The 23,296-nt window shown below is 51.0% G+C and overlaps 1 protein-coding gene across 5 annotated transcripts in view; it reads right to left on the bottom strand.

Moving 5' to 3' along the window:
* The window catches only part of TOM1L2 (target of myb1 like 2 membrane trafficking protein), a 121,171-nt gene that overhangs the window by 36,917 nt on the left and 60,958 nt on the right, over window positions 1–23,296 (bottom strand). For all 5 annotated transcript variants that reach the window (XM_042967355.1, XM_042967356.1, XM_042967358.1 and 2 more), the window contains exons 2-4: window positions 22,747–22,831; window positions 15,582–15,660; window positions 8,760–8,909 (exon numbers count right to left, since the gene is read on the bottom strand). In XM_042967355.1, the coding sequence (XP_042823289.1) occupies window positions 8,760–8,909; window positions 15,582–15,660; window positions 22,747–22,831 (314 nt within the window). The remainder of the gene's footprint in view (window positions 1–8,759; window positions 8,910–15,581; window positions 15,661–22,746; window positions 22,832–23,296) is intronic.

The raw sequence follows: 23,296 nt of genomic DNA, 5'->3' as shown, positions 1-23,296 counted from the left end.
GCCACTTCCTGCCTCGATTTCAACGGGAGGACCAACAGTTCCAGGGGACAGCTTTTCAGTTATCTTGTTCTCCACCTCAGCCAACTCCAAGATAGGAAGAGTGGAAATTAAAGAACCATCACTGTGCTCTCCAGACGGGGGATAGTTCTTGGGGCACCTGCCCAAACAGCGACTCAACAGGCCCCCTTTCTCCAGTACTATGTATTCTGTGGCACCAAGAGGGAAACACACATCCCAAGTTGGGCCAATCAGCTTCCCCTCCACCCAGGAGCTAGGCCCCGGGCTTGGGGAGAGCTGGGCTGCTCTTCTTGGGTAGGTGACACTGTCCACTCTACATGTGGGCAGCCATGTGCCCAGTGGGGACCAGGGAGCAAGAGCTAGCCTATATGTGGGACGTTGAGACCAGTGTGCTGAGAGGTACAGACGAGAGGACTGGTGGGCTTTTCTGATCCCTTCTGTCCCTTCCCAGGTCTAGTCACACCCAGGGTTCTGGGAAGCCCTACCTTGTCCTGACAGACTCTCCTCTTTGCCTAGGCCAGCTGGAATGAGAATTTGTTATCTGCAACCAAGCAGTCTTGGCTAAGCTACTCACTTCCCACCTGCCACTGTTTCAACCCCTGTATGAGACCCCTGTGCAGTGTGGCTGAGGTGGCCACTAACAGAACATACATTCCTGGCAGCATTCTCTCCTCAACAAGATTCTGATGCCAACAGGGAACAGGGCAGGGGCACCTTTAAAGGAAGAGTCGTGGGTGGAAACACAGAACCGGGAGAAACCCAGAGACGCTACATGCCTCTCTCATCTTCCGGGGACAATGCCCAAATACCTGTGCTCCTGCCTTCTCTCCACTAGGTCAGACATTTGCAGGCACACACCGACTCTCGCCCTTGCAGAGAAGGCAGTCAGACGTCATTTGTCAAGTCAGGTTGAATTTCGTACTCACAGTTACCAAGCTCCATCAGAGAACACAGGAAGATGGCCAGAGAGGCTGTCCACATTCTGAGGTGACAGTGACAACACAGAAGCCTCTCTACACGATTGACCCAGCTGAGATTTCAGACTCTGCTCTAGGGGAGAGGTGGAAAACCTCAGGAAGTCTGGGCTACTCTGGGTCCCCAACCTAAAGCCAAGGAGCCACAGGGGTGGTGCTGGCAGGCTGCCCTATAGGAAAGCAAAGTGACACGGCAGTGCTGGCACTCTGAGGGGTCCCTGTCACAGGGGCTAGCTGGCTAACAACAGAGTGACCACCTCACCACTCTTTATGGAATTCTCCCTTTTCGGGCCTATGCCTACAATGTTAGGGGGTCGAAAGACCCAGGGGAAGGTCTAAGGAAGGAGAGAAAAGAGAATTTCATGCTTTTCTCTCCTTCGCTCCTTGGGATTGTACACCAGACCCCAGACAGAGGCCTTATACCAACACAAACCGTACCCGACTTGCTTCTAAATCCCTCAAATTTTAACACAGTTTTAAATCATCAACTTTCAGATCAATGAACGACTGCTCATTTACACGATGGGTTCTGTTCTTCGCTTCTGCCATGTTCTGCTTATGCCCCCAGATCAGACCTCCTACTCCCGGTGACAGGGTCTCCAGAGAACTGCCAGTCCATACAGAATCTGGCCAAAGGTCCGGCCGCCAGGTCTCTGACACCTTCCAAGAACACAACGCCTCCAGCAGCTCCGACCCCCTCCTCCTCCCCAGTCAGCTCACTTTCTTTGGTGGAAAAAAAACCCCTTCAGTGGAAAGAGAGTATTTTTAGACTCTGTCGCTAGGAGGAGGGGGGTGGGGAGGCAGGGCAAGGGGTAAGGGGGGGAGGCACGCAGGATAGGCATGGCCACCAGGAGGCTACCCTACTGGGATGGTATCATTTCTGTTCCTGAAAACAACCGAAGGGAAAGGCAGAGGGATATGGCACAGAGCACGAGTATCCCCGTCTTCTCAACAAATGGGACCCCCCAAGAAGAAACAGAAAGGCTCGCAGCCAAAGGCCAGCCAAGGGACCAGGATGGAGAGGGTGCTAAAAGTGGCAGGCAGGGGGCGCCTGGGTGGCTCAGTCGGTTGAGTGTCTGACTTCGGCTCAGGTCATGATCTCGCGGTCCGTGAGTTCGAGCCCCACGTCGGGCTCTGTGCCGACAGCTCAGAGCCTGGAGCCTGTTTCAGATTCTGTGTCTCCCTCTCTCTGACCCTCCCCCGTTCATGCTCTGTCTCTCTCTGGCTCAAAAATAAATAAACGTTAAAAAAAAAAAAAAAGTGGCAGGCAGTTCAAAGGCTGGGAGTGAGAAAGCGGCTCACCAGGCTTCCCTGCTCTCTTGCTGCAGAGAGACCAGCTCCCCTCAAGACAGCTCAATCCCTGGGTAAACGTTTCCAGCTGCCCTGCCTGGCAGTTTACGCACTGGGCTCGGAGGGCAGTCTTCCCCAGGCGTTCTGAAGGGCGGGGCCCCTGGTGTACACAGCCTGAGGGGTGTCTCTTTTGGGGGGTTCAGTGGAGCTGGGGTGGCTACGGATGGCTAGAGGGCAGCCAGGGACACAGACGCCTCGATGACAGGAGGCTGGGATGTGGGGACGAGGGACAGGTGTCCACGGGTTCTCAGCAGAGGGCTGCTGATGGCAAACAGCTCCGGGAATGGCACCTGTGTGACCAATCTCAGGCCAACAATGCCTGTGATCAGCATCCCAGGAAAGTAATCAGAAGAAATGGTGGGCAGGAAGCCATGGGGACACGGAAGGACAAGCACCCATTTCTCTAAGGAACAGGGAGACTGGTAGAAAAGCTGGTTTGGGGTGCCTGGGTGGCTCAGTCGGTAAGTGTCCGACTCGTGATTTTGGCTCAGGCCATAACTTCATGGTTTGTGAGTTCAAGCCCGGCATCAGGCTCTGTGCTGAGAGCGCAGAGCCTGCTTGGGATTCTGTCTTCCTTTCTCTCCACCCCTCCTTCACTTGCCCTCTACCTCTATCTCAAAATAAATAAAAATAAACTTAAAAAAAAAAAAGAAGAGCCACCCAGATGGCTTAGTCGGTTAAGTGTCCGACTTTGACTCAGGTCATGATCTCACAGTTCGTGAGTTCAAGTCCCACGTCGGGCTCTGTGCTGACAGCTCAGAGCCTAGAGTCTGCTTCGGGTTCTGTGTCTGCCTCTCTCTCTCTGCCCCTCCCCCACTCATACTCTGTCTCTCTCTCTCAAAAATGAATAAACTTCCAAAAAGTTTTAAATAAGTAAATAATGAAATAAAACTGAAAGAGAAAAGAAAAAAGAAAGAAAAAAGAAAAAAGAAAAGAGAAAAGAAAAGAAAAAAGAAAGAAAAAAGAAAAGAAAAGAAAAGAGAAAAGAAAAGAAAAGAAAAGAAAAGAAAAGAAAAGAAAAGAAAAGAAAGGAGAAAAGAAAAGAAAAGAAAAAGCTCCCACCAGAGGCAGGAAGCAATCAAAGGGACAGTGGGCTCAGGCCATGCCTGGTTGTCGGAGCCACAGGTCTCACAACCACCAGGAGCACCAACCAAGCGTCCTGGGCCAGGTTGGGGGGGTGGGGAGCACTTGTCTATATAACCCCTTGGCTTTAAAAGCTTTTCAAGTGCTGGAGTATTACTTGACAATCAAAAAGAATGAAATCTTGCCATTTGCAACTATGTGGATGGAACTAGAGAATATTATGCTAAAAGAAGTTAGAGAAAGAAATATCGTATGACTTCACTCATATGAGGACTTTAAGACACAAAACAGATGAACATAAGGGAAGAAAAGCAAAAATAATATAAAAACAGGGAGGGGGACAAAACAGAAGAGACTCAAATATGGAGAACAAACAGAGGGTTACTGGAAGGGTCGTGGGAGGGGGGATGGGCTCAATGGGTAAGGGGCACTAAAGAATCTACTCCTGAAATCACTGTTGCACTATATGCTAACTAATTTGGATGTAAATTTAAAAAGTGAAACTAAAAATAAAAAAATTTAAAAATTAAAAAAAAAAAAGCTTTTCAAGAGTCTAGGGCTGCCCCTCAAATGTCCCCAAGCCAGCTCAAGTGCTCCCTGGGGAGGCCCTTGGCCCTCTATCATCTGCAAGCTTCTGTCTCTCCATAAAATCGATGGTTCCCCAAGGGCAGGGCTGGGACTGGGCCGGTGCCACTTCCTGGCAGCTGGACTCCGGAGAGCACCAGGAAACATCCAGATGGTGAGGAAGAACCTGTTGTGGCTCTGGCACTCACACATTTAACTGAACCTCTTTCCTGTCTAACCGCATTTCCACTGTGGCCTGCTGCCCACTTACAGGCTGCCACGAGGTCCAGGGATCTGTCGCCCCCGGCCCTGTTCTGTGTTATGGTGGGAGTAGCACATGCTCTCCAGGGGGGAATATCAGACTCTCTGGGCGGGGAGGCGGGGGTGGTGCAGTTTTTAAACGTGTAAATAAAATCATCTTCTTCCTCAAAGGAGTTGAGGGGCACCTGGGGAGCTCAGTCGGTTAGGCGTCCGACTTCAGCTCAGGTCGTGATCTCCTTCTCATGGTTTGTGAGCCCAAGCCTCGTGTCGGGCTCCGTGTCTGGAGCCTGCTTCAGACTCTCTGTCTCCCTCTCTCTCTCTGCCCCTCCCCCGCTCATACTCTGTCTCTCTCTCTCTCAAAAGTAAGGAAACATTAAAAGAATTTTTTTAATAAAAAAAAAAGGGGAGTTGAGAACAGGTTGACAAGAGGCAATGCCTCCATGACATAGGCATCAGGTGGGCCAGAATGAGGACGCATTGGTGAAAATGGGGCGCAATGAAAGCTCTCACATGCTGGTGGGAAAGAGCAGCAGGGATCTGCCAGAGTAACCACTCAACCAGAGCGCGGCCGTTCCCCACCCAGCAATTCCACTCCCAGGGATGAGGCTGAGCCACGTGAAACTGCTGATACGGAACTGTGCTTGGCCAACAGAGACGCAACTTCACCTACGTGCCTTAATACGTACCTAGTAACGACGAATACGCGTGTTCACCCAACGACATGTGCTAGCTGTTCACAGCAGCGGTTTTCCCAAAGGCCGCAAACTGGAAACACCGAGTGTTCAGTGGAAACGAGACACAAATGGCGGCGCGTTCCCCCAAAGGGACCCGGTGCAGCGACATGAGCAGGGGGCACGGGAGGCCTATCTGGTCACACCAATGACAAGGTGAGGCCCGCAAACAAGGCCCCAGACACACAGACCTGACTGAGTGCTGCTGCAGAGTCCACGCGGATGAAGTTCAAGTATGGGGAAAAACCTGGGGCGCCTGGGTGGCTCAGTCAGTCGGTTAAGCCTCTGAGTTTGGCTCAGGTCATGATCTCACAGCCCGGGAGTTCGAGCCCTGCATCGGGCTCTGTGCTGACAGCTCGGAGCCTGGAGCCTGCTTTGCATTCTGTGCCTCCCTCTCTCTCACTGCCCCTCCCCTGCTCGTGCTCTGTCTCTCCCTCAAAAATAAATAAACATTAAAAATAAATAAATTAATTAAAAAGTACAGGAAAAACCCATCTAGGCTGTGAGGTGGTCACCCCAGGCAGTCGGGGCTCTTTGGGGGCAGGTCACATTCTGCTTCACGACACAGAGGCTAGATTCTACGTGTGTGTTCAGTTCGTAAAAGCTTGTCAAGTTGTACATGCTTTTTTAACGTGTGATTTCCTGTACGTATAATTCAATTTTAAAAAAGGCTGAAGATCCTGTTTATACTTTCGTTCACCGCGTTATAGAAGCCAAGCCATCTGCCAGCTCTGAATGCTATCTGTTTCTGTTGGTTGGCCACGACCAAAGATAAAAGTTCTTCGTGAAGCTCCAGAACCTGGAGAAGAAGGATCCTCCCCCCCAGGCAGGTAAGCAAGCCCACCGGGAACTATACCCTTATCCAAAGCCCGTTGGGTTTTCCCAGTTGGACCAGGGAGACTGTCCAGTACATCCTGGCCGGACAGGAGCGAGCAAGCGAGCGAGGCCCTCAGGGCCCCTTCCTGCTCCCACCCCTGCAGGCGGTGCACATGCACTGCTGCCAGGCCAGCAGGGGGAGCCCTCAGAACACGGTGCCGGCCGCCGTGTGACCTCTGCCTCCTGGTGACCTCTGGGACCAGGAGTAGGTTAGGCAGGAACACAAGGCCCCCATTGTACACATACGGAGGCAGAAGCCCAGAGAAGTTAAAACACTTGCTGCGGTCACACAGCTGGGAGAAGCAGTGTGGAGAGGAGGTGGTGACCTTGATGGGAAGGTCGGGCTGCCCCTGGAACAACCACAGCCACAGTCAGTGCACAAGGCTCCCTGTGTCATCAGCCAGAGGTCCCGCACAGTCCCAGTGGCACGGATCACAAGCCTTGCCACAGCTGCCCTTGTCAGGAGGTGGCCAAGCACAGGAAGGACTCCTTCCACGTCTGACTACAGAAAGACCTTGCCTATGGCCACGGTGGGCCTGCCGAGGGTTCAGGCGGGGGTGCCCCCTTTTGGTGAGAAAAAGCCACTATTTATTGTCTTGCCATCAAATACGGGGGGTCTTGAGGCAGGGGAGTGTACTGGGGAAGTCCAGAATGAGGGAGTCAAGGGCAGAGGTGGGGGTGGGGAGGGAAGAGGGTAAGGTGGTTTGCACCTGCGTGTGTGTGTGTGTGTGTGTATGTGCGTGAGAGAGAGAGAGACAGAGAGAGAAAGGGATGGAGAGAGGTGGAGGGAGAGAGAGAGGAAGAGTGGGGAGGGGGAGGGAGGGAGAGACATGGAGATATGCCAGGTGGGCAGAATGAAGAGCTAGGGGAAACCTAAGGAACCATGGGAAGGGGCCCTGCTGTCACCCACACTCCTCCCCTTCCTTAGAGCTTCAGCAAACTACATTCACCCACTCATTAAGAAAAACAACTTATCAGACATCTACTCTACACAGTCAACGGTTCTAGACCCTGGGGATATAATGTTCCTGGGCTCTCAGGAAACTCAGAGTGAGGCAGAGGATAGAAAAGAAAAGTGAGCACAGAAGCAGAGAAGACCATAAAAGAGGGTGACAGGAGAGGGGGAAGTGCTGTCAACCTAGTGGTGGGAGGGCTCTGGGAGCTGTCTCAATGATGAAGAGGGCTTTCAGGCAGAGGACGCGGGAGAGAACAGACGGAGCCAGCAGACCCGTCGGCTGGGGCCCCACTTTCCTCTCCAACCTCAGGTGCCCCCACCACCTCGAATGCCCCGGTGCCCACCATTGATCACAGTGCCTTCTGCCTGGCCCCACTCCCACCCTCTCCTTTTGGCTCCCGCAGGCCCCTATCTTTCCTCTACCACAGCACTAATCGCCCCACCTTGGATGTGCTCGTTGGCGTATGTGTCTCCCAGCCTACCACCAGGGTGCTCTGTCTAGAATCCAGATCTAGGGGCGCCTGGGTGGCTCAGCCGGTTAAGCGTCCGACTTCGGCTCAGGTCACGATCTCGCGGTCCGTGGGTTCAAGCCCCGCGTTGGGCTCTGTGCTGACAGCTCAGAGCCTGGAGCCTGTTTCGGATTCTGCATTTCCCTCTTTCTCTCTCCTCCCCAGCTCATGTTCTGTCTCTCTCTTCTCAAAAATAAATAAACGTTAAAAAAAATTGTTTTTAAATCCAGATCTGTCTGCGTACGCCTAGCTCAGAAATGTGCAGTGGTTCCCCGCTGCCTCCAGGACAAAGCATAAAACGTCAGCATATATGGCCCACGAGACCCTGACCATCCCTCTGGCCTCCTCTCCCAGCCCCAGACACTCTTCATTACACTCTGTGCTCCACGTGATGGTTTTAAAACATCCTCTCTTTTAAGAGATGCAGCTTCATTCCCATACTCTTGACGCCAGATCTGGTGACTCCCTTCTAACAAACAGAATATGACAGAAAAGATGGTGTGTGACTTCTGAGACTCAGTCCCAAGAGGCACCGCAGCTTGGATCACTTGCTCTAGGGAAAACCCGCTGCCATGTTATGAGGACACTCAGGAGTCCACACAGCAAGAAACTCAGGCCTCCTACCAACAGTCAGCACGGCACGGAGGCCTCCTGCCAACAGCTGTGCGGTGAGTCACCTTGGACGTGGCTCCTCCAGCTCATCGAGCTTGCAGATGAGGCAATTCTGGCTACCGTCTTGACCGCAACCTCATGAGAGCTCCTGAGCCAGGACCGCTCATCTAGGCTGCTCCTGAATTCCCGAGCCACAGAAACAACAAGGTACTAAACATCTGTTGTCTTAAGCCCCTAAGTTTTGGGATAATCTGCTACAGAGCAATCAATAACGAATACATCCCAAACGTGTCAGCTGCTGTCTTTGACGCATGTGTTATTCTCTTTGTCTGTGCAACTTACTCCTCACACCCTGACCTTTCCGCCAAGTTCCTCGCATCCTTCAGGGTCCAAGAGAAATGTCATCTCCTTAGTGAATCACTCCTTAACACCCTCTCCCCCAACCTGGCACCACCTGCCACAGACCTGGCTCTGACCCTGTGCCTCGCCAGCCCCTGCATAGGACTCTAGCATGGCCCTTCCTACCCCATCATGTCCCTGATGGCTCAGAGGCCTATCAAGGTCTCCCACCTGCCCTTGGGGGTAACAGAGATCCAGGCACCCAGAAAACTGGTGAAACCTCTGTCAACTGGCTTGGGAGCTACCACTCAGGTTTTTATTCCAGCGGGAGGAGTGTAAAACACTGGTGCTTTTTGCAACACGTATTTAAACCCAAAGGGCCTCCCTCCATTCTTTCCTCCAAACGATGGGAAAGCATGAAGACCCACTGGTCAAGGGCCCCATCTTACTCCGTGCCAACAAACCCGACAAGGGGAGCTGACCCTACCTGGATCAGAGCTAGCACCTTGTCCTGGACGATGGTGGGAGGGTTGTTCTTGGGAGAGATGATTTTGACCAGGACGCTGTCGATGAAATCTCGGTTGGCCACAAGGATGTGGAAGCGGTGGCCACAGTTCTTCACACATGTCTCCAGCACCTGAGGAGGTAGGAAAGGAAAGAGAGGTCACCACCGTGGGACCCAGAGGAGCTGCCCAGGCCACTGAGTTTCCACCCCCACCCTGCCCCCCCCTTCCTTCTCCTGGATGGTCCTTCCCACCATCTCCTCCAGAGTCAGACCTGGATGGCTCCACATCCCTATGCTCTAATTCAGTTGTCCCTTGCTGTCTGAAGTTGCCTGTCCCTGAACAAGAATCAGGCAATTAGTTGGGAACTGAGGCACCAGTTTTGCATGAGAAGGACGCTGGTGTTTTAATGAGATCGAAATGACTGAGTGGTCCCTGAAAATTAGCATTTTAACTCCTCTCTCCGGGCTTCTGGGTGTGAGACCTTAGCCAATGGGACATAAGGCTCTGTCACAGAGAGGGCTGCTGTGACAGCCCAAATTACCCTGTGAATTACTTGCCCTTTTATGCGAGGAAGCGTGCGTGCACGCGCGCGCGCACACACACACACACACACACACACACACACGGGTGCACACGGCCCACACGACCCTGCCTCTGCAACTAAAATTGGCAATGACTAAGGATTTTGTACCCTGAATAAACGGTTTGTGGGCCTCAGCTGCCAATCAGCTTCAAGGTCCATGTTCACCGCAAACCCTGTTCGCCCATCCCTGGTCTGGAAAAAATGAGTTACACAGGCCGTAGCCATTAAGAAAAGCACAGCGCATGTGGGTTCTGGCCAGATGGCCATTGTGGGCTCGAATCTCCGCTCTGCCACTTGCTCCCTTAATGGCCCAGAGTCTGTCTGCGCTGAGCTTCCTCATCTGTAATATGGGCAAGTGAGTGCCCCCTTGCAGGACTGTAGTCAGGATGAGGGAGTCTGTCTGAAGCATCTAACACGGTGCCCTGCAAGGAGTGGGGCAGTAAAGGAGGACTATGGTGATAGGATCATCATTTCGAAGGCTGTCGTACACACTTGAGGAACGGGAAAGCTTCCCCGTCCCCACACGACAGGGGAGAGGCTGGCTGGAATTCAGAGGCACCAGCTGGAGTGTCCCCCAGCCTTCGACACACCTTTCTGAACTTCTCAGCTCTCTGTAAACCAACCCATACAATCACCCAGCCCTTCCCACACCAGTACCCCCCAATGCCACAGTCAACTAGCAGGGATGTGACGGACAACAGGGGACATTTCTGGCTGCCTCAGTTATCTTCATTTGCCCACAATGAGCTGATCACTGGCTACCTTAGGCAGCCATTCCACAGGGCTGGGTTCACACAATGAGGCGTCACCTTGACAAAGCATGACGGTTAGGAAAGACCCACACTCTTAACATTAACTGAGCACAGACTACATGCCAGGCACTGTGTGGGAGCCCCCACATTACAGCATTTCATTTTAGGCTCACAGAATTAGATTCTCTTTAAGTGGGTCAGGCTTCTCTGGAGCCCTTGTCTCCTCACCCACAATGAGGCCACAGGGCCAACCTCCCCCCATGGCTCTCCTCTAAGATCAGCTGGGAGTCCCTCAGATGACAGGCGACAGGTACTAGATTTCTTGTTCTTTCACCTGGTCCTTGAAATAGCCCTGTAAGGTGGGTGTTATCCCACTTTAGAGATGAGGAAGCTGAGGCCTGGAGATGCCAGTAACTTCACTGAGGAGGCCAGGGCTGACATGTGCCCTGAGCCTGGCAACCGCAGAGCCAGTCAAAACTGTTCCTTTCCCCCACTGCTGCCTGCACTGCGGGAGACCCTGGGTTCTGCTCGGCTTGCCAAGGAAGACCTCAAAGCTTAGCATCCTTGGGTCATCCGCAGCCAAGGGAGGGGGGCATTCTCTTTCTTAGCCTCTGTACGTGGTCAATTCCAGACGATCTCAAGGTAACCAGCACTCACTCTTAACAGTGACCACGGGGCTACAGGGATGAACCAGAGGGGTTCTTCCTACCCTCCAGGAACTCACAGTTCTCCTTCTTTCCAGGATCCCCTCTCCTAACTTGGCCTATGCAGGCATCAGGCTGCTGCCAAGGCAGGTGGCAGGAAGAATGGTTTATTTGGTCAGGAAGAGGTGGGGAAGGGAAGGGCAGGAGGCTGGGAAGAAAGCAGGTGTGGTGAAAAAAGAGAAAAGAGGAGCAGGAAGGCCAACACGGCAGGCCAGCTGTGGCTCTCCTGCCATGCTCAGGGCAACAGTGTGCCAGGACGCCTGTCCCAGGCACACCCTTTAGGGAGCACGCTCTTACATCTTCCAGGCAGCAGACTTTAAAGCCAGTGTGGCCTAGGCTAGACCTTCGGGCTCACACACAGGTTTGGAAATGCCCTGGAGAGAGATGGCATGTGCTGCAAAGCAACCCTGAAGCCTAGCAGAGCAGGAGGAAACGCAGGAGGTCATCCCTGGCTGGCAAGGGCCACTCGGCCACTCTAGGGACTCTGTCAAAAGTGCCTTTGGTGAATCGGTGTCCCTGTGGGTTGAAGGGCATGAAACACACAGCAGCCGTTTTCCAGCAGCCAAAGCCCACAGAATCACAAAAGGTGCCTCTAAGCAATCATTAACAAACAAGCGAAGAAAAAAGCAAAACACTCAGGAATAAATTTAACTAAGGAGGTAAAAGATCTGTACCCTGAAAACTATAAGACAATGATGAGAGAAAGGAAAGACGACACAAATAAATGGAAAGATGTCCCGTGTTCATGGATTGGAAGAATATTATTAAAATGTCCATACTACCCAAAGCCATCTACAGATTTCGCAGAAGTAGAAGAAACAATCCTAAAATTCATATGGAACCATTAAAGACTCTGAATAGCCAAAGCAATCTCTAGAAAGAAGAATAAAGCTGGGGACATCATACTTCCTGATTTCAAACTGTATTACAAAGCTACAATAACCAAAACAGTATGGTACTGGCATAAACATAGACAATGGCACAGAAGTAAGAGCCCAGAAATAAACCCACATATACATATAATATTTGATGAGAGGCAAGAGGACTCAATGGGGGAAAGGACAGTCTCTTTGACAGATGGTATTGGGACAACCGCATAATGACATGCAGAAGAATGAAACTGGACTCCTATCTTACACCACTCAAAAAACTAACTTGAAGTGGACTAAAGACTTAAACTTAAGATGTGAAACTTAAAACTACCAAAAGGAAACACAGGAAAGAAGTTCCCTGGTCTTGGCAAAGATTTTTTTGGATAGGACACCAAAAGCAATGGCAACAAAAATGGAAATGAACAAGTGGGACTACGTCAAACTAAAAAGCTTTTGCACAGCAGAAGAAACGATCAGCAAAATAAAAAGGCAGTCCACAGAATGGGAAACACTATTTGCAAACTATCTACCTGATAAGTGATTCATATCAAAAATATGTAAGGAACTTAACTCAATAGCAAATAAATAAATACACAAACAAATAAACAAACAAACAAGCAAAACCAATCCAATTAAAAATGGGCAAAGATGCCCTGGCTGGCTCAGTTAGAACATGTGACTCTTTATCTAGGGGTTGTAAGTTCAAGCCCCAGGATGGATGCAGAGATTACTAAAAAAAAATAAATAAACTTAAAAAAATTGTTTATTTTTTTTTATTAAAAAAAAATTTTTTTTAACGTTTATTTTTGAGACAGAGAGAGACAGAGCGTGAACAGGGGAGGAGCAGAGAGAGAGGGAGACAGAGAATCCGAAACAGGCTCCAGGCTCTGAGCTGTCAGCACAGAGCCCGACGCGGGGCTCGAACTCACAGACCGCGAGATCATGACCTGAGCCGAAGTCGGACACTTAACCGACCGAGCCACCCAGGCGCCCCCAAAAATTGTTTATTTTTAACAGAGAGAGAAGCAGAGAAGAGAGGGAGACAGAATCCCAAGCAGGCTCTGTGCCATCAGCGCAGAGCGTGATGTGGGGCCCGAACCCACAAACTGTGACATCATGACCTGAGCCAAAACCGAGCCAGACGCTCAACCAACTGAGCCACCCAGGTACCCACAAAATAAATAAACTTTTTAAAAAATGGGCAAAAAAAACCCCTGAAAGAGACATGTCTTCAAGGAAGATGCACACATGGCCAACAGGCACATGAAAAAGTACTCGACCACTTATCATCAGGGAAATGCAAATCAAAACCACCATAAAAGATCACTTCACGCTTGTTACAGTGGCTAGTATCAAAAAAACAAGAGACAAGCGCTGATGAGGATGTAGAGAGAAAGGAACCCTCGGGCACTGTTGGGAATGTAAATTGGTGCAGCCACTATGGAAAACCGTACGGAGGTTTCTTAAAAAAATTAAAAATAGAGCTACCATATGATCCAGCAGTCCCACTTCTGCGTATCTATCTAAAAGAAATGAAAACGGTATCAAAGAGGTATCTGTACCCCCATGTTCATGGCAGCGTTATTCACAATAGCCAACAAACGGAAACAACGGAAGTACCCACTGATAGATGAACGCATAGACAAAACGGTGACATATACGTGTATGTCGTATTTCTTTATCCATGTGTACACACACTGGAATAGTATTCAGCCATGAAAAGGAAGGAAATCTTGCCCTTTTGCAACAACATGGAGCTTGAGGCCATTATACTAAATGAAGTAAGTTAAATAAAGAAAAACAGGGGTACCTGGGTGGCTCAGTCTGTTCAGTGTATGAGTCTTGATTTTTGGCTCAGGTCATAATCGCACGGTTCGTGAGTTTTGAGCCCCACATCAGGCTCTGCACTCACGGAGCGGAGCCTGCTTGGGATTCTCAGTCTCCCTCTCTCTCTGCCCTTCCCTGCTCATGCTCTCTCTCCCCCTCAAAAATAACTAAAATTAAAAAAAAAGAAAAACAAATACCTAGTGTTTCTCACTTGTATGCAGAACCTAAAAAAGCTGAGCTCACAGCCACAGAGTAGAATGGTGGCTATGGAGCACGGGATATGGGGAGACATTGGTCAAAGGGTACAAATTCCCAGCTATGACTAAGTTCTAGGGATCTAATGGACAGCACGGGGACCATAATTAACTACACTGCAGTATATATTTGACAGTTAAATGAGATCCCAGGGGCGTCTTAGGGGTGTCAGTCAGTTAAGCATCCAACTCTTGATATTGGCTCAGGTCATGATCTCACAGCTCGTGGGATGGAGCCCTGCATCGGCTCCATGCAGACAGCACAGAGCCTGGGTGGGATTCTCTCTCTCCCCCTCCAGCGCGTGTGCGTGCTCTTTGTCTCTCTCGCTCTCAAAAATAAACTTTAAAAACTAAAAAAGAAAGAAATTGGATCTTAAATGCTATCCCCCTCCCCCAACAAAGGTAATTATGTGAGTAGACAGAGGTGTTTACTGACCTTATTGTGGTAATCATTTTGCAATATACACATGTATCAAATCATCACACTGTGTACCTTAAACTTACATATGTTACAGGTCAATAATCTCGTTAAAACTGGGAGAATAAAAATAATAACAGACCTGACCATCAGGAAACGTTCAATGACGTTCAATGGTCTTCCAGAAGGAAGTAAAGGCAGAGACACCTTTAGAAAGATTTCCATCCAACCAGCACAATTACCATTAAGTTGGGTGTGTAAAGGGGTAGGTACCAGGAAAATGTTCTGATATGTTAGAACTCATTCCCTGGTGATTTTAGCTACTGAGAACAATTCACTTTGGGTATCACCCTGGGTTTCATGAATGCCAAGGATCAAATTCTGAGCAAAACCCAAAAGCTTTCAAGTCACTATTTCTCAGCTGGTCTTTTTCTTCTTTATTATTCAAACCCCAATTCCCTGGCAGAGAACTCTCTCCTAATAAGTCTTGGGTTTTCACTTGGGTGAAAAATCCAAACAGTTTTCCTGCTTTAAAAGGAAACATGTTAGAGCTGTTTGGGATAAACAAACTATTCAAACCTACAGAAAAGCCCACGTGCTGACCTGTTAACAGTTTTCATTGTGAGAACTCACTGTGGCCCAGATTTTGCCACATCTGAGTAACTGTTAGCTTTCTGGACAGAAATAACACCTGAAGTTGTCCCTTTGAACTTCCTAACATTTTAAGAAAGGGCAAGAATCTGATCTGTTCCTTCCTGAAAGGAGTCACTAGGCTGACTTTTTCCAGAACCTCTGCACCAATGACCAGCTTTTACCCCATAATTTATAGCCGGGCATTCACTAGCCACGAAGTCTGGGTGAACCCCCGGACCTCTCTGAGTCTCCATTTCTTCATCTGCATGAAGGAATGATGAAATCTGTTTGGGAAGGTTACTGTAAACAATCGCTTTACCCCCTGAAAAGCTCAGCACAGTCCCAGGCAGGTTCTGGTTTGGAAGCAGGAACCTTGACACCTGGAGACACCACAGCTGGCCTCGCTGTGTCACAGCAGACTGGTGGCAGCATGGACAGCCAGACCCAGGCCTTTCTTCGGCTTCTCTGCTCTGGGATTTTGTAGCAGTCAGTGCTGCCCATGCCTTATCTTCTGCTGGTATGGACCAGACTGCAGCCCAGCCCCCATTTCAGAGGAAGGCAGGAAAACCCAAGGTCACTACGGGAAGGTTCTGCTGCTCTCCAGTGGCACTTGCACCAAGCCGTCCACAGGCCACGGCTGCCGGAGGCTGTGCTGAGTGGACAGTGGGAAGGCCCTGTGGGTGGGGCAAGGCCAGGAATGTGGATTTCCCCAAATGCTTCCCCCCCCCACACTCCCATGCCCCATGAGGGCAGCACTCACTGTTAACGCCAGCATGACTTCTCTGTAGTTCCGGTTCCCGTTGAGCCGCTTCTTCAGGGCTCGAATGGCGTCCTTTGGCCTGGAGAGAAGGACGTATTAAAACCCTCACGAGTTCCACTTGGGGCACTGACCCACAGATTCACCCCCGTCTGTGTGGACTAGCATATATACGAGGTTGTATGTTATACACAAGGTTATAGGAGCCATGTTTATAAACATAAAAGATTGGAAACAAACGAAATCTTCATCAAGGTGAAACAGGTTAATTTTTGTAACTTTATTTGTCTTCAGAGAGAGAAGGCGAGCGGAGGAGGGGCAGAGAGAGAGAGAGAGAGAGACCAAAATCCCAAGCAGGCTCCGTGCTGCCAGCACAGAGCCCGATGCAGGGCTCGAACTCACAAACCATGAGATCATGACCCGAGCTGAAGTCAGACACTTAACCAACTGAGCCACCCAGGTGCCCCTGAAACACGTTAATTTAAAAAAAAAAATTTTTTTTTAACATTTATTCTTTTTTAGTAATCTCTACACCCAAACGTGGTGCTCGAACTCATGACCCTGAGATCACCTTGGCGCCCTGAAACAGGTTAATTTAAATCATGTTTATACACACAATGGAACACTACATAGCTGCAGCCAAGAATAAAGACACTCCTGGGCACCTGGGTGGCTCAGTTTGGTTAGGTGTCCGACTCTTAATTTCGGCTCAGGTCATGATCTCACAGTTCATGAAACTGAGCCCCGAGGCCCTCTGCACTCTCAGCACACAGCCTGCTTGGGATTCTCTCTCCCTCCCTCTCTGCTCATGCTCTCAAATAAATAAATAAACAAACAAACAAACGTGAAAAAAAAAGAATAAAGACACACTCTATGCACCAACATGGAGGGAACTCAAAGATGTTGAGAGTAGAGTCATCTGTAGAAAGCGTATAATGTATGCTATTCTTTGGCTTATAAAAGGACAACATACATACATACATACATACATAGTGCACGTGACAGCAGAGGAAAAGAATCCCTGAGAGGAGACCCAAGAAGCTGGTAACTTTGGCTGCCCCTGAAGAGGGGAACTGGATGACAGAGGAGGGGGTGGGTTTTTCACTGGACTGCTTTTTTACAGCCCTTTTGAATTTTGCCTCAAATTCAAGTACTATTTATTCAGAACAACAATGAACCCACTGGCGTGGGGTACACTAAAGAGACAACAGACACAGAAGCAGAAGAGAGAATGGCCAGGTCCTTGCTGAGGCCTGGCTCTTCTGCTCCTCCCCAATTCCATGGAGCTCCTTTTTGCCCTGAGAAAACTTAAGTCTCCTCAAAACCCACAGAACTATGTGTTTTTAGGTAATGGAGCTGATGTGGATTCCCAGAGGCAGGTTCATAAGCTGATCGTTTGGAACCTGGAACACGTTCTTTCTTAAATCATGGATTAGAGCCGGGAGTTGGGGTCCCCAGCCAGCCCTCTAGAAGCACCTAGTAGGTGCAGCCTGTGCATCTAACAAGCTTATTTAATTTATTCTAAACCAGGATCCAACAAAGCTGTGGGACCTCAGGGTCACCTCTGGCATGAAGGCCTTGCCCTCTGACACCCAGCACCCGAGCTCCGGGGAGCCCCCGGGGGCCAGCTGCAGTCCGGCCCTTTGCTATCGTAAGTGGGCTCCAGCCCTCCCCTGACCAGCGTGTCAGTACATCTGGGTCTCGTGAAAAACTGAAGGTCTGTAAGTCAGGGACCTCCTATGCCTGCAGCTCAGAAGTGTTTATGATTTCTTCACCAGATGAAAAAGTCCTTTCAAATATGTGTGAGGAAGCTGGGGGAAGGGAGGGTGGGAACTCTGCTAATCAGCCCAATTTAGACAGAAATACACAGGAGCAAGACAAGGCTTCTAGAAGACGTGTTAAAACACTGAGTCACCTATTTCCCATTCCCAACTTGAAACGTGGCTGCCTGCAGGAATTCTTGGCTCCTGAGCCCAAAGGCTGATGGGACGAGCTCTCTGGGGAAGGGGTCCCTGCCAAGTGTGTCTGCAGTACGGCTGCAGTTTCCAAATAGGGATGCTGATTTCTGCAAATACGGGGCTTGACAAGCTCCTGGCTTTGAGGACTGTTTGTGGACTTGAGCTGGTGAAGGTCAGCGGCTGCTGGCCAGGAGCATGGATTGATCTCCTCTTTCTCAAAGGCTCTGCCAAGCCACGGTCAGCCCTGACCCCCGGCTGCCGTCCCTCTCCATCCAGCTTCGTCCCTCTCCTCTTGAACTTCCACGGAGCAGAAAAATGGGCACAGCCTCCAAGGGCTGCGATCACTTCTAGCTCACAGAGCATGGCACGCACAGAGCTCTCCCAGTGTGGGGGTGATGGTGGTGGTGGGAAATCAGAGAGTCAGCAGGCTCCTGGGTTAGAGTTAAAATGGAAATTCAGCGGCGGGAAGTACTGCCTCAGAGTGACTGGGTGAGCACAAAAGCAAGTATTTATCTCTCTCCCCGGGGGAGAAGCTTCAGAGAGGAGGATCAAAGTCATGTCAGAGGAATTGCAAAGTTTCAAGCAGCAGCGGCAGATTAGACAGCAAGGAGCTGGAAACAGGGAAAAAGGAGAGAAGGAAGAAGAGTCAAGAGCCAAGATGGAGCAGGGAAAAGGAGCAGGAGGGGGGGGAAGGGCCCCGTGAGATGCCCCACCGCCCTGGCAGCCTTCAGCAGAAAGGTGGGCCCCTCAGGGCAGCACCCAGGGCCTCAGGATCCGGCCTCTGGGCCATCTTCAGCCTCCCATAAGGTCTCCTCCACCCCAGACTCACAAGAACCCTTCTTTCTAGTCATACTTGAACCCATCTTGGCCTTTGGCTCCAGAACTGCTGCTTCTGAGCCGCTTGCTCCTTATTCCCTCCCAGGAGGACATGACTACCCCACCTCCACCACGGCAGACTCTTCCTCTCCCTCCCATCCTCAGCCCTCCTCCCCCCGCACCCCCCCCCCGCCTTTCTGCTGCCATCGTGGTCTACTGCAGTCATGGAGGTGGTTATTCCTGCGCACACCTTCCAGCTTAAGAGGCCGGCGCACAAAGATGCCATCAGCAAGGGAAGGTCTAGAGGTGGTCATGAAAATGACCCAGGTCGGCGGCTCCTCCTCAGAGCCGCACATCAGAATCACCTGGGGATTCAAACCCACACACCTGGGCCCTAACTAGGAAGGTCTGGGCGAGGCCTGGTAAACTGGGTCTAAAACATTCCCAGGTAGATTATTCAGTCAGGCACTCCCGGTTAATGGCCGATGATTCAGGGTATGGGGGACTGCCACACAAGGCCTGGGGATGGAGGGGATCTCAGCCTTGGACATTAGGGAAAGCCCAAGGAGGGGCCTGTGGGGCCGGTGACCGACTCTGCACCCACCAGGACCGCCACCTGCCAGAGGTGTGGCTTTGAATAAATATGTGCGGGCAGAGCTTGGGTGGCTGGAGCCGGGGCAGAACGCACTTCCGTCCGGCCTCTGTCCCTTTTAGCTGTGCTGTGGGACCTTTGGCAAGTGAGCAAACCACTCTGGACCTCAGTTTCCTCCACGTTAAAACAGGCTGTCCCTACCTTCTGGGGTTGCCGCGGGACTGAGTGCACGAGCGGTGCAATCCAGGGCTTGGCATGGGGGCCTGGCATATACACAGCAAGTGTTCAGAGAATGGCAGACAGGGTAAGGGCAGCAAACCCACAGAGATCACTACCAAGGACCGGCCAGATAACACCACAAATGAAAAGTGAAGAAGTCACGCCAATGCGAGTCTTTAACGTGTATAAAGAGCAAACTCCTATGTAGAGCAGGATATGGACACATATACGGCCAAACACTTCACAAATATTTACTCCTTTAATCCTTGTAACCATCCCATGGGATAGGCACTGCTGGCACCTCCATTTTATAAATGAGGACAGTGAGACACAGGGGTGCACAGCAAGGGAGTGGAGGACCTAGAACTCCAGCCTAGGCAGGTGGCTGCAGGCTCCCGCTACACTCCCCTTCCTACGGGCATGCTGCACACACTGTCCACCAGCCCGGGCGGCCACCTCCCTGCCCCACCCCCCACCATCCCCCCCACCTTACCTGGCTGGTGCCCTCATCTGCTGTAAGACTCCACTTGGGTGTCACCTCCTCCAAGAACTTTGCGCTGACAGCCCCAGGGCCAGCCAGCTGCCACAGCTCTAGTCTCGCTCAGTTATATGCAGCTTCCCTTGTCTCGCCGTGTTAGGATTATGTTCTGTATTCCTCATCAGACCAAGTCCCTTAGGGACTCCATCCATTTACTTGCTTCCTTAACTAGTGCTTGTCAAGAGTCAATTATGTGTATGTATACTGTGCTAGCGTTGGGATAAAATGGTCAGTGAAACAGAATCCTGCCCTCATGGAGCGTACAGTCGAGGGGGGTCCGCGGGGGGACAGCCACTCTAACAAGCATCGGGCAAATATGTAAGTTTCAATGGTGAGGGGTGTAGTATAATACACAGTGCCGTGAAATCACAGACAGGGCACTTGTCCAAATCAGGAGAGGGGTGTCAAGGAAATGAGATTCAAACTGAGATCCAGTGAGTGCCAGAACTAATCAATGAAAGGGAGAGGAACACCAGGACCAAAGCCCTGAAGCAGGGAGGAGCTGAAGGGGTGCCCGACCATTAGCTGACCTTTTAGAGTTTTTCTCCCAATTCAGAAGAGATCTGACACTCCCCCTCATTGCAGAGGCTAAGACAGAAAATCCCCAGGCGTCCATGAGGCGCAGGGCTCTCACTCAAAACTTCAGGAACAGGAGCGTGGGCCACTGTGGGAGAAGGTGACTCAGGGGTTGGGAACGGAAGGTGATCTACCTCTTGGACCTGGGAAGGAGGAAGCTCCACTCTAACAGATATTCATATATGCCCACAATTGTGGAGAACTGCAAGTGGGAAGTTCAAGGAATTGAAAAGATCAGTGGGGTTAAAGGATGAGGACGAGGGGAGAGGGCCCCAAACGGAGTGGCAGAGGGACCGGGTTATCACGCAGAGTTCAGTCCACTTTTGGGAAAAGCTCACAGGACTTTTACTGTGAGCGAAGGCTTGTCTTCTAAAAGACAGTCAGGGGACGAGAGGGAAAGGGGAAAAGGTAGAGCACCCAGAGGCTACAGCCTGACTCTACGGATGACACAGGAATACGGCTCTTTACAACCCGACCGACCTGAAGCGCCATGCCAAGCCCTCCCTCCCCAAGGGGCACCCCCTCCCCCTTCTGATCTCTGCCCCTCTGCCTGCTCCCTCCTTATGGCAGCTCAGTTCAAAACACTGGAGAGGGGGGGCGCCTGCGTGAATTAGTCAGTTAAGCATCCGACTCTGGCTCAGGTCGCGATCTCATGGTTCATGAGTTTGAGCCCTGCACTGCATCGGACTCCCCGCGGTCAGCGTGGAGCCCGCTTAGGATCCTCTGTCGCTCTCTCTGTCTCTCAAAAATAAATAAAACATTAATAAAAACCCAAACAGTGGAGTTTTCTTGGCTCTTCTCTCATGCCCCCATCCACCTCACAAACTCCACTGGCTCCACCTTCTAAATATGTTCTGAATCTGACCATTTCTCTCTCCCTCCTCTAAGGTCTTCTGGATCAAAGTCACCATCACCCCACACCACGGTTATTGCATTATTCTAACTGGCTTCCCGTTTTCTGCCCTCTGTCCTTCCCACGCTCGGCCAGACCATTCCGAACACGGTAGCCAGAGTGATCTCCTTAAAATGAGCATTAGACCATGCCCCTCTCTGCTCAAATCCCCTCCCTCCACGTCAAGGCCAGAGCCCCATGGTGCCCGCACTATTTGGATGGGGACAAGTCTGACCTCACCCCTCCTCGCTCTCTCCACTCTGGCCCCAGGGACCTCTTGTGATTCCTCCAACATTACTACCTGCCCTTTGTCCTGGGACTGCCATGCTTGCTGTCCCCTCCGTCTGGAAGGTTCTTCCCTGGTGTCATCCTCACACCTCACCCCCTCATCTCCTTCAAGTCTTTCTTCAATGTCCCCTTCTCAAGTGAGGCTCTCCTTGATTTTTCCACTTAAAATGGCTAACTCCCGGCTTCGTTTCTCTCCAACCTTGTCACCAACTGACCATGTAATGTGAACACGTAATGGCTTCAAGGGCGTCTGTCCTGCTCCCTGCTGTGCCCTGGGCACTCACCCTGGGGCCCAGCACGAGGCTGTCACTCAGTAAGTATCTGTTCAGCCCTGGCTTACACAGGGCAAGGCTGCAAGGGACAGAGCCGAGACGTAAGCCGGAGTCCGGACTGTCCTCCTCGTCACTCCAGGGAGGGCTGGAGAGGGCGTGGCTACGGCAAATACCATCTTTTATGGTGTGGACAGAGGGCCAAACACAGACAAATCGGGAAGAAGCGTAAACAGAATGCAGCTGGAATGCAGCTAGAAGAGGACATAAACAGCCAGAAGGACCGACCTGGCAGCACAGGAATGTGAGGGGGTGGCCTGTGGGGCAAGAGACACTCTGTGCCTCACCCGGACTTCCACTCCCTGCCTCCCTCTGTGGACACTGTGGGCCCTCTCCCTCTTGCGGGTCCAGCCCGGCAAAGCAGGGCAGAGACAGCCTCACTCTGGGGGAAGGGGAGGCAGAGCCAGGGAGGAGGGACCGGAGGAGGTGACAACCACGGGGGACCAAGTACCCAAGCAACTTCAGTTTCACTTGTGAGTCAAAGCAGGTTATTGAAAGAGGTCGTCACTGCTCTAAGGCAAGCGCTGCTGATGGGGGGTGGGGTGGTGGGGGGTGGTGGAGGCAGGAGGAAAGATAGAGTGTCAGTTTATTTATTTTTTTTTAATTTTTTTTTTAACGTTTATTTATTTTTGAGACAGAGAGAGACAGAGCATGAACGGGGGAGGGTCAGAGAGAGGGAGACACAGAATCCGAAACAGGCTCCAGGCTCTGAGCTGTCAGCACAGAGCCCGACGCGGGGCTCGAACTCACAGACCGCGAGATCATGACCTGAGCTGAAGTCGGACCCTTAACCGACTGAGCCACCCAGGCGCCCCAAGTGTCAGTTTATTAAATGCCAAAGCAAACAGATGAAAAGCAAAACAAAAAGTAAAACAATGCCGCCCTTAAGCCCTGACAGGCTTTGAGTGACCCCCCCAGGACAAGTTTCACATGAGGTGGGGGTGGGGGAGGGACACATACCCTTCCTCCGTCTCATTGATAATGTCGCAGATCTCCATGTTCAACGTCCAGTCTTCGCTTTGCAGGGAGCCATCTGTTGCCTTTTCTGTAAAGTCAGAGACAAAATGGATTTACATTTTTCCCAGAATCAGGGGGCCCTGGCAGGAAACAGGAAGGGGCCAGAACCACCACATCCCCCTCCCAAGCACATGGGCTGGGCCGGCAGAGCAGTTCTAAGGGTGCTATTTTCACAAGGGAGCATCCAGAGAGAGATCTGGCCCTGAGTTTTGCAAGATGGAAAGTTCCGGAGATTGGCTGCGTGACAACGTGAACGCACGGAACGCTTGAAAAAATGGTTAAGATGGTAATCTTCACGTTACGTGTATTTCGACACAATTAAAAGTTTCAAAAATTAAATGAAAACACTCACAACCCCCCTAAGGTAGGTATTATTCCCTCCCGCATTGAAAAGGAAGGAAAACAGGCTCAGAAAGGCTGGGTACTTGTCTGGGATCTCATCATTGGGACTGGGGGTACCGGCATCCAATCTCAGGTTGCTTGTCTCTAAAGC

This window comes from Panthera tigris, chromosome E1 (assembly GCF_018350195.1).
Source record: "Panthera tigris isolate Pti1 chromosome E1, P.tigris_Pti1_mat1.1, whole genome shotgun sequence".
NCBI classification, from domain to species: domain Eukaryota; kingdom Metazoa; phylum Chordata; class Mammalia; order Carnivora; family Felidae; genus Panthera; species Panthera tigris.
The sequence above is the reverse complement of the archived record's forward strand: the minus strand, read 5'-3'. Positions and strand labels throughout refer to the sequence as shown.